The sequence below is a fragment of the Strix aluco genome, chromosome 27 (assembly GCF_031877795.1).
Source record: "Strix aluco isolate bStrAlu1 chromosome 27, bStrAlu1.hap1, whole genome shotgun sequence".
In the NCBI taxonomy this organism is placed as follows: Eukaryota; Metazoa; Chordata; class Aves; order Strigiformes; family Strigidae; genus Strix; species Strix aluco.
The window spans coordinates 444,690-459,838 of NC_133957.1; the positions used below are offsets into that span (position 1 = coordinate 444,690).

Here is a 15,149-nt window from a genome sequence, read left to right on the forward strand (position 1 = left end):
CACACTCGTCCTTTGAGTCCAATACAAACACTTGAACCAAGATCTACTGTACCTGGGACACTAAAATACCCTTTTGGCAGCTGTCATTTATATGCAAAAACGGGTGCTGCTGCCCGACCGCGCCGGCGGGCCGTGGATGCGCTGCTGGAGCCTCCCTCCCCACTCCAGGCACTTTAGGGATTCTGTTGGTTGGTTGGTTGGTTTTTTCCTCCTTGGCAAAATGTCGGATCCTAAGAAAACAATCCTTCTTTGAGTTTTCGTTCTCTGTTTTGCGTGGCCGTTTCCATGCGAGAGTCAGTGTTGCTTTTTTTTTTTAAAAAAGAAAAAAGTTATTTATAAAGAAACGAGCATTTACCTTAAAAAAAAATGACAAAAACCATAAAAAAATTCTGAAAGTTTTAGCCTTTAATAAGGAAAAAAATGCACTTCAAAGTCCTTATTCACAACCCTACGTAAGTCTGCGTTTATTTTTCTAATGCAGCATCTTGGCAGGTTTATTAGCGTGCGTGTATGTGGGATCATTGTTTTTTGTTTGGGGTTTTCTTTTTTTTAATTTTAGAAATCATATTTATAATACAGGTTTGAAGCATTCGAGAACGTTGCACTGTTTTTTTTCCGTTGTTTTTCTCCTTTTTTTTTTTTTCCCTTCCGAATTACTGTAACATGTGCAAAACCAACACCTTTCTCCATGTCACGAGTCTGTTCAAAGCCAAAGACTGGGATGCAGAGAACGCGAACGGGCTGACAGGGCAGCCAGCACTCGGGAACCTTCTCCTCCCCCGGCCCCTTCCCTCCGCGGCCTTGCCGGAGGTGGGGAGCGTGGGGCGGGGGCCGAGGCCACCCCGGGGGCGCCCCGGTGGGACCCCCCGTGCCGGGAGCGGGGCCGGACGGATCCCGAGTCCCCGGTGCCGCTCGCCCCCTCTTTGCCGGGCGCCGCGGCTCTTCTGCCCAGCGTTTCAGAGAGAAAAAGCATTTCTGTAACCAAAATAAGGTCTTACGTTTTTTTTCTTCGTTTTGTTTTTTTATTTTTAAATAATTTCTAAACGAAGGTGGCTGCTGTCAGGGCGGTGTTTGTCGGGTTCCGGCCGTGGTGTGGAGCGTGGGGGAGGCTCCCGGCGGGCGAGGGTGCTGCTGGCAGCCCGCGGGGAGGGTCCCCTCGCACTGTTTCTTTCTTTTACCAAAGCCAAACTCTTAGAACCAAATATGAAGTTTCAGTCTTGGCCTTTGGGTGATAAGCACATTTTCTTCACGTTTCACATAGGAGTTTTCCCTGGCGGGGAGTGGGGCCGGGGACCTCCCGTCGCGGGCGGAGCTCGTCTCCCCGTCCCATTGCCGACCCGCGCTTGGGGCAGCAAAGCACTCGAGAAACTTGCCCTGGGCGAGCCCCGGCCCCCGGGCGCTTCCCGCGGGCTCCTCTGGCTGCTCCGGAGGGATCTTCCCCCCCTGGGGCCGCGCCCCCCCCGCCCCGCTCTCGGCAGCACCTTGCCGGGCCGCCGCGTCCCCCCTTTGGTGCCGGCGTAGGATCGTGTCCCCGGCCGATGGCGTCCCCCCCCCTCCCCGCTCCCCCCAACTCTCTAGCTTGAAAGAAAGTGTTAACCTTTCTGCACCGAATACCTCAGTTCGGAACCAGAATAAACTCACGAAACTTGAATAAAAAGATCCTTTTTGAAGATCCTTTTCAGTATTCTACAGAGGAGAACTGGAAAAAGAGACTTGTTTACATTGCTGTCGAGTCCGCACTTGCCTCTTGCAGCTCTTTCCCTTTCTGGGAGGAATTTAGGCATCACTTTATCTCTTCTTCTTGCTGCCGGCCCTCACCCTCCCCGCGGGGCAGGAAAATGGGTCCAAAGTCCTGAGCCGTCGTCTTCAAGGGCTAAAGTACTTTTTCAGCTCGCGGAGGGGCCGAGCCGCTGCCTTGGCTCCCGCCTGGTTCGGGCAGCGGCTCCCAGGGACAGGGGTGGGTTCGGCGCGGGGCCGCGGCGGCTCCGTCCTCCCGGAGTCGGACGGGGGGTGCTGGGAGGCCGCGGCAGGGCCGGGCCGTGCCCCTCGTGCCCCTCGGTGCCGTGAGGCTTTAGCGTCGCTGACGGGGGCCGGGACTCCGGCACCATTTCACTTGACCTGTAGCCAGGGCGAGAGCGTTCCTCAGAGCACACGGAGAATGCTGCTTTTCCCTCACCCCCCCTTAGTTTTTGGAGTATTATTGTGGTTTTTGGTTTCTTTGTTTAGAAAAGAAAACTGATCTCTTTTGGCCTTGATTCCGTGCTACGACGCATTTCCTTCCGCTCAACACGACGACTAAACTCTGACGAGACAATCAATGTGATCTCTGTAAGGGCTTCTCCATCTCTCCTCCGCAGCACCGCGCTGTCTGCATGTGTGCGCTTCGCTCTTAGCCAGGATCTTTTTCTCCCCTCCCCTTGTGTCTTATTAAAAATAATAATGATAATAATAATGATGGAGGGAAACGAGGTTTCAGCAGCGCATCCACGGTCTGGGAGCACACGGGAGGAGCACGGGGTGGGGGGGGAAGGGGGACGTGCGGCCAGTTTCCTTGCAGGTACCAGTCTTGTTCTCCTTTAACGCTGTATTGTATACATTTGACAGCACAGCTTGACAATTTAAGTAATAATCAAAGTGTTTGGTAATAATGCATTATTTTGCTAAACGAGATTTGTGATGGTTTCCCTAGTGCATTGTAAAGAGGGATGGAGGGAAACTTCCGCTGCCCCGCCCGCTCCCGCCCCGGCCCCTCGTGGGGCGGCGGCCGGGGGCTCCCCCAAATCTTCTTTCCCCCCTTTATGCCAAAGTTGGACCATTCCCGCTTCGCCCCCCGCCGGCGCCCGGCCTCCCCCCGCTGCAGCGCTCGCCACGCAGCGGCTGTTTCGGCTTCCCCCTCCACGCTGCTTCAATCTCTCGGTTTTAGGCACCGGATCACCCGCCCCCTCCGCTGCCCCAACCTCCGAAAAAAGGAAGTTTCTCTCCGCCCCCTTGGTCCAAAGCACTTGCTTCAAGTAATAAGCACTTTTGTTAAAGCATGAGTCTGGATTCCCTTTAGCATCCCACGGGATAGAGAGCAGCAAGAGCGGAAGGGATAAGAGTGTCTTTGGGTTTATTTTTTCATTTTTAATTTAAAAAAAAAAAAAAAAAGTTTGTTTCTAGGGAATGAATGAACAAAGGGAAGTTGTGTTTTGCGAGAGAGGGAAAAAAAAAAAAAAAAAAAACAGCACAAATACATTTCAACTCAAAAGGTGTATTTGCACTGCCATTGCTAGAGCGGGGCCGGCGCCCCGCGGCCCCCTGAGCCATAGAAACTGCTGACAAACACTGAATGTATCGGCCCCGCGCCCGGGCCGGGCTCGCTTCTCCAGGGCACGTCAAGGAAAGTCAGAGATAACCTAACGAGGAGGAGAATCTGGTTGGTGTTTCTTTGTCGTTGCTGTTCCCGAGCTGCAGGCAATTTGAAACTGTTTTTTTCTGTAGGAAGGTGTTTCCCCCCCCCCCGCCCCCTCTGCCCCGTCCCTGCCCCAAGAGCGAGGTGCAGAGGAGTCGTCCCGGCCCCCTCGACCGCGGCCCGGGGCTGGAATCTGGCAGATAGAAAAGTAGCACTAAAAACAAAGCAAAAACTCCAAAAAACCCGAAAGGAACAAGTATTTTTTCTGTTGGTTTGTGTCGCACGGAGGGTGGTGGTGGTTCCCCAGCGCGGGGCGAGGCGTGAGCGAGAAACCGGAACGGAGAACAAACCGCAAAGACCCAAGAAACAACCTTTTTCTTTGATTTTATTCTGTTGTGGGGTGGGGCGGGGGGACGGGCCCCGGGAGCTGCCCCCGCTCCCTCCCGGCTCCGCCCCGCGGGTCCCCGCGTCCCCCCCCCTGCCACTGGGACCACGAAGGGGGGACCTCGGGGTCCCCCCCGCCGGGGTCGGGGTCGGCCCGTGCAGACCGTCAGCCCACGCTCACCTTTGCCTTCAGTCAGAAACCAAAGGAAAAACCAGCCCCTTCCCTTCCGGGTACTGGCACGGACACGCGGGTTCTTTGGTTTGGGGGTTTGTGTTTTGGTTTTTTTTTTTTTTTTTTTTTCCTTTTTTTCCTCCTTTTCTTTGTTTCTTTGTTTTTCTCCAAGGACGCGAGGAGCTGTTCAAACCTCTTCTCCTGGCCGAATTTTTGTGGGCTCAGCAGTGCTGGGTGCGTTCGAAAGGAGAAAAAAAACCCGACAAAGCCGAGACTCGGCCGAAGCGTCGGCGGGAGCTTCGGCGCGGGGCGGCGGAGGGTAACGTACGCACGAGGCGAGGGACCTGCCGGCAGCTCTCCGGGGGCGGCGGCTCTTTAGTCAAACTAAAACCCCCCGAGGGGCGGCGCGAGGCTGGGCCGGGGCCAGACCCCGAGGGGCGGCGTGGGGCAGGGGGACGCGTCTCTGAGGACTCGAAGGCATCTGTAGCAAGCTCTGTGTCTTTACAATATCCTGTGTGTAAATGCTGCACCTCTGTATATTATGCACATAAACATTTCTTTGAATAAGATAGGACAGACCTCATCACCAGTCAGGTATCAACGACTCTTCCTCTTCTGTGTCTCGGTGTTCTGGCGTGCGTGTGCGTGCAAGCGGTTCGCGTGCGGGTCCGTGTGTCCGGGCGTTGTCTGAGCTCCCCGTGCAGGGAGAAGGAGGGAAAAAAAAAAAAAAAAAAAAAAAAAAAAAAGAGGAAAATAGCCTTACTCGACCCAGTCGTATCGATATTGTTCGTCAACTTGAAAACAATAAAGTAAATGCATGGAAACCTCTGGTGGAGCCGCGGTGCGTCGCCGTGGGTGTGATGTTTCGGAGAGCCGGGGCCGAGCGTCTCACGCCGCCGCGGTTGCTGCTCGCGCGCCTCATCCTTCCCCCTGTCCTTTCTTTTTCTTTTTTTTTTTTTTCCTGAGGCCGTAGGGAGGGAATTCCTCCCAGCTTGACCAAAACTGCCGTTTCTTTGGTGCTCTGCACTTCGTTTCCAGGGGTCGCCGCCAGTCCTGGGAGCACCCGGGGTGCCGCGGGTCCCCGCTGCTGCTCTGCCGCCGGCTGCCCGGCGCCGGGAGGGGGGGGCCCTTCCCGGGACGTGGATGGAGGCGCCGGTCGGGTTGGTCCCAGTCAGATAAAACGCGGTGGCTGCTCCCACGGGGAGGAGGGGCCGGAGGCACGAGGGGTCCCGGCGCCCCCAAGGGCTCCCGGCGGGTGGGGGGCATTGGGGCGCCTCGGTGCCAGCAGCATTTTCCGTTCCTGAATTTTGCACTATGTGAAACGTGGCCAGTTGAGGAGGGGGGGCGCGGAGGGGGGAGCGCTGCTCCCTCCTGCCTGTGAGAGACCTGGGGGGGTTGACCAAAAGGAAAACCAGAGATGATGGGGGTCGGCCGTGGGTGAGAGGGTCCCGACGCGCCGGGAGCTGCGGCGCAGGGAGCTCGGCGGGGGCTAAAACAAACCCGGGGCCTGTCCCGAGCACTGATGAGAACGTTTTTCCTACTTGAAGGTGTTGACCAGAGCAGCTGCTTCCTTTGACATCCCGTTCCATGCGCTGGAGGGGGCTGGGGGCCACTGGGGGGGGACAGGGGCTGCAGCTGCGGGGGGAGCGGCGCTCGGAGACGGCCCTTGTGCTTCTGCGCCCCAAAGAGCTCTCGCGTCCCCCGTCACACGTCCCTTGTCACATCCCTTGTCACATCCCTTTGCCCTTACTGGTGTCTGGCTGCGGGGACGAGAGCTGGGGCGGGGGCAGAGGGAAGCTGAGAGCAAAACCTACGGCCCAGCGGCTTTTGCAAGAGGATTGAGCCTGAATTTCCACCCTCCAGCAGGTCCTTGCCCAGGTCGTGTCCCTGCCCGGCCCCCAGCCCGTGGCCCCCGCAGCCGGTGGGCGCCGCGTCCTCACGCGACCTGCTCCAGCCCTCGTGTTCGGCAGCGCAGGCTCGACAGTTGCACTGGAACAGTTACGTGCCAGTTCCTCCTCCTCCTCCTCCTCCTCCAACAGATCTGAATTTCTCTCAGCCCCCGGTTTTTCCCGTCAGCCTGTGTTCCCTCTCCTGCGCGTCCCAACCCCGCCGAGGCTCCTGTCCCCGGCGGCGGAGCAGGGGACGGGCAGGGAGCTGCCGGCCGCGCGGCGGAGGGGACGGCCCGGCCGGGCTTTGCGATGCTTCCCCGTCCGGGAAATCTTGCTAAAGGCTGGAGGCGTCGGGCTGGATTCTGTCACGCGTTGGGATTTAGCGCGAGCTCGGAGCAGCGAGCTGCGGGCGGCGTTCGGGCAGGGCTGGCTGGGACGGAACCGCGTGTGTTTGCCGGGAGGATCCGGTGCTGCCGGTCAGGGACCTCCTGGCTCCCCGCCGGGGTCGGGAGTGGGGATGTGGGGCGTGCGGGTCCGTGGGCGCACACGTGGTCGGTCTCAGCAGGCGCTCTCTTAGCTTTAAAGATTTCCAAGTCATCTAAGAGCCCTTTCAAAGTCCTTTTGAAGTCCTTCAGTAGGTTCTTCACTTCCCTTTTCCTCCTTGGTGCGCGCGGAAGGGAGTTCACAGAGATTTGCTTCACTTCTCACCTGTCCCGTGTCAGGGAAGCGCAGGTTGGTACCGAGGTTGGTACCGGGTTGGGCCCCTCCCCGCTGCAGCTGGGTCCTGGCTGGGCTGGGTTTGGCATTTCTTAACATCCCTCTCGGGCCGTGTTTCGGTGCCCTCCTGCTCCGCAGAGGCCGTCCCAGCGGGCAGCGGTGGCTCCTCTGCCCGGCCCAGGCGTCTCCCAGTCCGGCCGCAGATGTGCCAAACGCGGGGAGTGGGCGCTCGGCAGAGCCGCTCTCGGCATCCCCAGGTCCCCCGCGGGGCTGAAGCCCCCCCTCGCTCCCCGCGGGGCTGCGGCAGCTGCAGGGACATTCACCCGCCTGCGGCGTGACCGTCCCCCGGCTGCCCCGGGGCTGGCCGGACCCTGGAGCCGTGGGCACTGCCAGGGCCAGGCCCCCCCAGTCCCTGACGCTGGTTTTTGGCCGTTTCAGACCTTTGCCGGGAGCAGAGCGCGACGTTGCCGGGACCCGGCTCCCCGAGCCCCTGCGCTTCACGGATGCTCCGGTGCGAGACCAGCCCAGGGTCGGGGTGTCCCGGGCACCCTGATCCCCCCGTTCACCCCGGGCCGGGTCGGCCGCCTGGGCGGGAGCTTTCTGTGCCGTGGGCAGAGCCAGCGCGGGACGGGAGAGTCTCTTTGGGCTGGTTCGTGGGGTGGTAACGAAGAGCCGCTTTAATTTGTGTCGTCTCTGCACTGTTCACACCTACCTCTGGCAACGGCCGCGCTGGGGCACAGACCTGGGGATGCGCTTTCCCACCTCTCGGACCCGCAGCCTCCGCGCCAGACCGGGACGGCGACGCGTAGCGAGCGCGGGCAGGAGCGGCCGGGCTCTGCCTGCACCTGCCTGCGCCGGGCAAGCGCCCTCGCCCAGCACGCGGGGGTCAAGGGGGGGGGGGAGCGGCCCCGAGCGACCCCCTCGCACGCCGGCCCCGTGCGCTCGGCCTCTGCCCGCGCCTCCGCGTGTAGCAGCTGCTTCGCCGCCTCTGAAGGTTTTTTTTTTTTTTTTACTTTAACTCCCCGGCTTCGTCCCCCCCCAGCACAGTGAAATGTGGGACCTGCTGAGCAGAAACCAGCGCACGGCCGGGCCTCCGTCAGGGCCGTCGTTCTGGCGCGGACGCCGGCGGGCTGGGGCAGGGAGGGAGAGGAGAGCGCGAGGGGCGAGCGCCATCGGCCCCGTCCCCCCACCCCGGTGCCGTGTCGGCGGTTCAGGCGTCGCCCTCCCCTCTGCAGGTGCTTCTTCCTTCAACCACTGGTTCAAAGCACAAGCGTGTGGCTGGGTGGGGGGGCTCCGCTCTGGGGAGGGGACGTGAGCCCCTCGCCAACCCCCTGCACGCCTGGCCCGAGGAGACCCGCCGCAAGTAGGGCAGAGTTCTGATGTGCAATTTTAAAAAAATAGAAAAAAAAAAAAAAAAAAAAAAGTGTGAAATCCCCCCGGGGCCGTCACAGAGGCCTCGAGGCGCCGGGTGCCTTGGTGGGCGAACTGAGCCACGTCCCCCCCGCCCCGAGCTTGCTGGTTCCTCGCCCTTCTCCCGCGAGAGGCGCCCCAGAGAGCCCCGAAATCGGCCCCGACCAGCGAAGCACCTGCTGGGGGCAGAGGGGAGCGAGCAAAATCCCTTCGTGGGGCGCGAGGGAAAGGCGAAGCCCTTCACCCCCCGCGCGGGTCCAGGGAGCGAATGTGAGGCGAGAGGTAGGAGAAGGAAATCAGCCCAACGAGCCCCCCGCCCCCCCGCCCCCCCGCCGTCCTGCAGCCTCCTCCTGCCCCCCCCGAGCCTAGTGAGCGGTTACTTCTGTCGCGGATGTTCCATATATGTATTTTCAGAAATCCTGCATCACCTTCGGGGAGGGAGGGGGGGAAAGGAACTAAAAAGAAATTACAAAAATAAAAAGGTAAAACATAAAAAAAAAAAGAAAAAAGCATTCAGACTTGATCTATTTTATACAATGTAAGCTGCGACCGAGTCCTGTTATTCATATTGTGGCTTTGAATCAATTATGTTTATTAAAATGCTATTGCTTCTACGTCCTGGCGTCCTTTCTCCGCTAAAAGCTGCTCCGGGGGGGGGCGGGAAGGGGAAACGTGTCCGACCTCACCCGGAGCGGGGTGGGCGAGCACCCCCCTGCCCTCCCACCCCAGGGAGCGCTGGGTGCCCCGGGAGGGGACACGGGGCGGCGAGGGGGCCCCACGTCTCCCCCCCAGAGGGATGGAGGGCGGAGGGGGGCTGCGTGGGGCTGAGCCACGGAGACTCCCGGGGACGGTGGCGGCTGCTGGGGGTCACAGAGGGGAGAAAGCCCCAGGCCTGGGGGCACGTTGGGGGCTCCCGCCGCCCTTCCAGCTCGGCCGCCGCCGGCTCCGGCCGCAGCTCCCCGCCGAGCCCCGGGGCCGCTCAGGGCTGCAGCCAGGCGCGGACGTGTCCCTCGGCCAGGGCGATGCCCACCATGATGCCGCCGCCCAGCAGGAACCCCACGTTCTGCAGGAGGAAGCGGCCCCAGGTGCCCTCGCCGGGGCCCTCGGCCCCCCGCAGCGCCTCGGGGAGCTGGGGCAGAGCGGGGGGGGCTCAGCGGGGCCGGTGTGAGCCCCAGCCCCACGGCCACCCCCCCACGCCCCGGCCACCCCCTTACCATGTCGGCCAGGGCCACGTAGAGGAAGATGCCGGCGGTGGCGGTGAGGATCCAGGGGGTCAGGGGGGTCGCGCTCTGCCCCACGGCTGCCCCCGCCGCCGCGCCCAGGCAGGAGAGCAGAGCCGAGAGCAGGTTGAGGAGCAGGATGGTGCGGGGGGGTGTCCCCGCCCGCAGCAGCACCGCCAGGTCGCCTGCGGCAAGGGGAGGGTGGGTGGGTGTTTGGGGGGGGCTGCGGGGGTGTTTGGGGGGGCTCGGGGCGGGGTGGGGGGCACCTACCCAGCTCGTGGGGCAGCTCATGGCAGAGCACGGCCAGCGCCGTGCTGAGGCCGCTGGAGAGGCTGTGGGAGAAGGCGGCACCTGCGGGAAGAGGGAAGAGTGCCCCCATGCGCCGTGTACCCCCATCCCTCTGCACCCCCATCCCTCTGCACCCCCCCGGCCCTCTGCACCCCCAGCCCTCTGCACCCCCAGCCCTCTGCACCCCCATCCCTCTGCACCCCCCCGGCCCTCTGCACCCCCCATCCCTCTGCACCCCCCATCCCTCTGCACCCCCATCCCTCTGCACCCCCCATCCCTCTGCACCCCCCATCCCTCTGCACCCCCCATCCCTCTGCACCCCCCCGGCCCTCTGCACCCCCGGCCCTCTGCACCCCCTGGCCCTCCCTCTCCTCCTCCCTGCGCCCCTCACCGATCGCCAGCCCGTCCGTCAGGTTGTGGATCCCGTCCCCCAGCACCACCATCCAGACAATGTCAGTGGCCCTGGGGCTGGGGGGCAGCGCGGGGCCGTGGGAGTGTCCGTGGGGGTGTCCGTGGGGGTGTCCGTGGGGGTGTCCGTGGGGGTGTCCAAGCTCCAGCTCTGGCTCCGGCGCTGTCAGGTGTCGCAGCTCGGCACCTGCGGTGGCAGAGATGTGGGGTGGGGCCGGGGCCAGGGGTGCTGTGGGGTGTGAGGCAATGGGGGGGGGGGTGGGGGGGGTGTCTTACCTCCTCTCGACGGTGCCAGGACCCCCGTGGCCACGTCAGGGGTCTCGCCGGGGGAGCGTCCCTGGGGAAGAGGGGGGCGTTGGGCGCGATGCTGGAGCTGGTGGCAGCCCCGTGCCCTCCCCGGCGCCCGCGGCTCTCACCGTGGCGTCGCGGCTCCGCCGCAGCACCCCCAGGAGCAGCTCCACCAGGAAGAGCAGGTAGATGCCCCCCAGCACCGCCAGCCCCTGCAGCACCGCGGCCCCCGGCTCCGCCGGCGTCTCCTGGTGCCTCCCCTGGGCCTGGACACGGGGGACGCGGTGGCTCAGGGGACCCCGAGGCCCCGGTCGCCCCCCCCGGGTGCCACCTCCGGGTACCTACGTGGGGCCAGAGGTGGAGCAGCGCGTCCCCGCAGAGCGTCCCCACGGCCAGCGCCACCAGGAAGGCCAAGAGCGAGCGGAAGAAGCTGCGGCTCAGCAGCGGGACGAGGCCGACGGCCAGCGCGGAGGGGAGGCTGACGGAGGCGACGGCCAACAGCCCCCAGCCCAGCGCTGCGGGGGGGTCAGACGGGCACGGCCGGGCCGGGGGGGCGCAGGGCCCAGGGAGGGGAGAGGCAGGGTCGGGGGGGTCCTGGGGGATGCAGGGGTGGGCACCCCGGGACCTGGGAAGGGGGCATGTGGGAGGGGGGCACTCGGTGCTGCGGGGATGGGGACGTGGGGACCACCCGGGGGTGGCGATGGCAGGACAGGGGACCCCGAGTGATGGCGGGAACAGGGACGGGGCTGCAGGGACAGGGTCAGGGGAGCGGGGGCCATGGGAGAGTGGCCATGGGACCAGACACTGGGGGGGGGCTGTAGGGACAGGGGACACGGGGAGCAGACGCCAGGGGACCCGCTGATGGGGGCCTGGGGATGGGGCTGCAGGGACCCTGGGGCTTTGGGGGGCCCTGGGTTGGGGTTACCTGGCCACAGGGCCCCCCCCGGGGGAGGCAGCGTCACCTCATCGCTGTGCTGGATGCAGACGCGGGTGTCGATCTGGTAGAGCAGCGCCGGGCAGAGGAGGGTGAACTGCTCCGGCGTCAGCTGGGACACGGACGCCAGCCCAAAATTCACCAGCAGCTGGGTGACGTTGAGGCACTGCGGGGGGGGGGGCGGTGAGTGGTGCTGGGGGGGGGCTGGGGGTCCCGGGTCCCGCTGGGGGACAAGGAGCAGCCGGGGCTCCCAGCACGTGGCAGCGGGGCAGGATGGTGTGACACCCCCCCCCCCCAGCCCTGCTCACATCGTCGTGGGGGTGGTCGGCGCTGGAGTGCTCCAAGCCCAGGACCCTCCCCAGCAGGCTCAGGCCGGGGGGCGGGGGGGCCCCGCCGCGGCTCCCAGGGGTGACCCCGACAGCGGGGGGGTCGGCGGGCGCCAGCTTCGTCCAGCTTTGTGTCTGGGGGGGCCGGGGGCTGGCGGGGGGGGCGGGAGCACCGTAAGCCCCCCGAGCCCCCCGCATTGCCCCGCAGCGGGGGGGGGGGGGGGTGGGGGGGGGGCAGCGGGTACCTGGGGGTTGGGGTGGGCGCGGTGGCGCTGGGGGCGGGGGGGTCCCCGCCGTGCTCCCGGAGCGGGTGGCGGTGCCGGTGCTTCTCCTCCTGCACCTCGAGCAGGTCGAGGTGGGCGACGTGGCCGTGGCCGAGCTCCTCGTGCTGGATCCGCACCACGCGCACGCGGCCCAGCCCCAGGCTGCCCAGCAGCCGCGCCAGCCCCTCCGAGGGCAACGTGCCGTTGGCCCCGTAGAGCCCGAAGAGCTGCTGCAGGTAGTAGCCGTGCTCCTGCGCCGCGTCCTCGGGCAGCGGCCCCGGCCCCCCCCCCGGCCCCCAGAGCCACCAGCCCCAGGACGCCCAGGAGGAGCCCGCGGGGGCCCATGGGGCCGGATCGCGCGGGCGGCACAGGGGGGTCCCTGGCGGAGCTGGGGGGAAGAGGGGGGGGACGCCGGCGTGAGGGTGGCAGGAGCTGGGGGGGTCCCTGGCCCCCCCCCCCCCCCAGCCCTGGGTACGCACCCACCCGCCGTCCGTCCGTCCGGCTGGAAAGCAACAGGCGGCGTCAGGGTCACGGCCCGGGGCCACGTGTCCCCACACCGGGGCTCAGGGACACCCGCGGGGGGGAGAGGGCTGGGGGGGGGGGGGCAGCCCCAGGTGCTATCCCTGGGCCCCCCCGTGGGGCCGGACCCCAGGTAGGCAATGGGGGGACACTTGTCCTTGAGGGGAGGTTTTGCAACTGGGGCAGCTTTTGTGTTGGAGTTAATGTTTCACCGGGTGGGGAGATAACGGCGGCGGCCCCCCCCCCCCCCCCCGGCAGGGCGCTCGCACCCCCACCCGCCTGCACCCCCCGGCGCTGCCGCGTCACCCCCAGCTCCCACCCAGGGGACCAGCCCCACGCGGCGACACAAACACCGACCCGCGGGTGGGACAATGGCCGCAGGGCCCGGCCCCCCCCCCCCCCCCTCCACGTGGGACTTGGCGACACGGCGCAGCTGCGAAAATCCCGGGACTCCGGGAGCTGGCGCCCCACCGACATCCCCACCACGGTGCCATGGGTGTTCCCACCTTCACCAGGGCTGACCCCCGCTCGTCAAGGGGGGACTTGTGGTCCCCTCATCGCCTTGGTGGGGTGCAGTGGCCACATGGCCTGCGCCCCCCCCGGCCCCCTCCCGTGCCCCCCCCGCCCCGGGGCTCACCTGGGCCGGCGCTGGGCCGACGGCGGGGCCGGGGGACGCGTCACTGCCCGGCCCCCGTCCCCGTGCGGTGGCCGCGCCGTCTGCTGCGCCCGAACCGGGGGGGCCAAGGGTCACCCAGACGCTGCTCCCAGCCAGCCCCGGCGCGGGAGGGGCCGTGCGGGGAGGGCCTTACAGGGCGGGGGGGGTCCGGGCCCCCCGCGGCGGGGCCGGGGCCGGGGGCAGGGAGCAGGCAGGGCGCAGGCAGGAGCTCAACCTTTTATTAACACCCCCCCAACAGGTCCTGCACGTCTGCCCCAGCGAGGGCGGGGGGTGGCTGAGTTTGGGGGGCAGTTGGGGGGGGGGGTGCAGCCCCCCAGTCCCAGGGGCCGCCGGGCAGCGGGTGCAGGGCTCAGCCCCGGCCCCTCGACCCCAGCCGGCCCGAGATGGGGGGGCCCAGGCCCCCCTCACCCTCCCAGAGGCACATGAGTGGGGGGCAGCAGGGCCTGGCCGACCCCCTCCTCGCCCCAGGGGATGCTCAGGGGCGGGGGGGCCAGGGAACCCCCCCCCAAACCGCAGCGGGGGCCGGAGGGGGGGCGGAGGGGGGGCAGGGGGGCCGCGGCCCGTTATCTCTTGCTGCTCCGCCGCGTCTCCTTGCCGTTGCTGACGGGGCCGGTGGCGGGGCCGGGGTGGCCGGGCTGGCTGCGGGTGATGCGGCCGCTGGGGGGGTGCGGGGGGGCGCTGGGGGGGTGCGCGGGGCCCCCCGGGCTCAGCCCGTTCCCGTTCTGGCTGTCGGGGGCTGGAAGCAGAGCGGCGGGAGGAAGGTGAGGTGGGGGGACACACCGGGGGGGGTCCCAGACCCCCAGGGCGGGGGGGGGGGGGGGGGCTGCGTGACCTACCCGGGGATGCTGCGGGGGGGCCCTGCCCGCTCGGCGACGCGGCCGGACTCGCGCTCTCGTTCTGGGCCTGGCGGGGAGACGGAGACACCCCGTGTGCCGCGGAGCCGGGGCAGCCGCGCTCGGGGGGGTCCCAGCCTGGCCCCCCCCTCCCCACCACCCCGCTGTGTCCGCCCCCCCCCAGAACTCACCCCTTTGCTCTGGGACTGCTGCGCCACGTACTCGGGGTTGGGCTCGCTGAAGTTGGGCACCTCGGAGTAGACCATGCAGAACCTGCGGGCAGAGGGGGGCGGTGGGGACCCCCCCGCCGTGTCCCAGCCCCCCACCCTGCTCCCAGCACCCCCCGGCTCGGGGGGACCCCCCAGCCCCGGCCTTACTCGCCGATCTTCTGCAGGTCGCCCCCGCGGCCCGTGTAGAGGGTCAGGCAGCCCTTGAAGACCGAGGCGTACCTGGAGGGGGAGGGACGGGGGGTGTCAGGCCGGGGGGAGCCCCGGGGGGGACGGGGGATCCCGGGGTGCCCCCCCCGTACCCCTTGGTGAGGCGGATGATGTCCCCGGGCTGGATGAGGTTCCCCACATCGTCCCACACCGAGATGTTGATGCTGCCCGTCTTGTCGGCCACCTTGCACGTCCGCACCTCGTGCCCGTCCTTCGTCTTCGTCACCCGGCCTGGGGGGGGTCAGCGGGGCGGGGGGGGGGGGGGGTCAGGGGGTCAGCGCGGCCCCCGGGTCCCCCCCCGCCGCCATCGCGCTCACCCGTCTCCAGGACGATGAAGATGAGGTTGAGGTTCTTCAGCCCCGGTTTAACGTCCTTCACCAGCGTCTCGGTGCTCATGGTGCCGGCGGGGGGGGCCCTGCAGACGCAGCCGTTCACCCCCGGCCCCGCGCGGAGACACCGGGGGCGGCGGGAGGGGGGGACCGGGGATGGGGGGGGGGGGGGGGGGCTACGGGACACCGGGACGGCAGCCCCGGGGGGCGGCACCGCGGGGATGGGACCGCCGGGCTGAGCGAGCGCACCGGGGACGGGACGGCGGGGGCTGCGCCCCCGGGAACGGGGCTACCGGGAGCGTCCCCAGGGCCCGCTCGGCGCCCCGCGCTCCCGCCCCGCCACCAGGGGGCGCGCGCCCGCCCGCCCCTCCCGCCGCCGGCCGCCCCCCCCGCCCCTCGCTGCGCGCGCTGACCTGCCAGAGCGCCGCCGCCGCGGGCACTCCCGGAAGTCACCGACCGCCACCCCGGGGCAGCCAATCAGCGCGCGGGGGGCGGAGGACGGCCCGCGGCGCCGGCGAATGGCGGGGCGGGAGGGGCGGGGCTCATTGGTTACCTCCCGCTGAGCCCCGCCCCCAGCCCCGCCCCGGCCATAGAGCCCGCCCCGACCAGCGAGTTCCGGCTCCGCGGCGCCTCTCGCCGGTCAGAGCGGCGCTTCCGGGCGGCGG

At 66.8% G+C, this 15,149-nt stretch overlaps 2 protein-coding genes across 2 annotated transcripts; both read right to left on the bottom strand.

Annotated features, from left to right (window-relative positions):
* Positions 1 to 8,477: 8,477 nt before the first annotated feature.
* SLC39A5 (solute carrier family 39 member 5) lies at positions 8,478 to 13,309 on the bottom strand. Its single transcript, XM_074807478.1, has 14 exons — positions 13,294 to 13,309; positions 12,847 to 12,929; positions 12,529 to 12,642; positions 12,174 to 12,192; positions 11,673 to 12,078; positions 11,410 to 11,578; positions 11,093 to 11,267; positions 10,513 to 10,682; positions 10,296 to 10,433; positions 10,156 to 10,216; positions 9,863 to 10,066; positions 9,454 to 9,534; positions 9,178 to 9,368; positions 8,478 to 9,092 (listed from the first exon to the last, which is right to left on the bottom strand). The coding sequence occupies exons 1-14, from the start codon at positions 13,307 to 13,309 to the stop codon at positions 8,943 to 8,945; spliced, it is 1,977 nt and encodes a 658-aa protein (XP_074663579.1). The 3' UTR covers positions 8,478 to 8,942.
* Positions 13,090 to 14,949, bottom strand: NABP2 (nucleic acid binding protein 2). Its single transcript, XM_074807813.1, has 7 exons — positions 14,898 to 14,949; positions 14,473 to 14,570; positions 14,248 to 14,386; positions 14,096 to 14,167; positions 13,910 to 13,991; positions 13,722 to 13,788; positions 13,090 to 13,621 (listed from the first exon to the last, which is right to left on the bottom strand). The coding sequence occupies exons 2-7, from the start codon at positions 14,549 to 14,551 to the stop codon at positions 13,449 to 13,451; spliced, it is 612 nt and encodes a 203-aa protein (XP_074663914.1). The 5' UTR covers positions 14,552 to 14,570; positions 14,898 to 14,949; the 3' UTR covers positions 13,090 to 13,448.
* Positions 14,950 to 15,149: the final 200 nt, after the last annotated feature.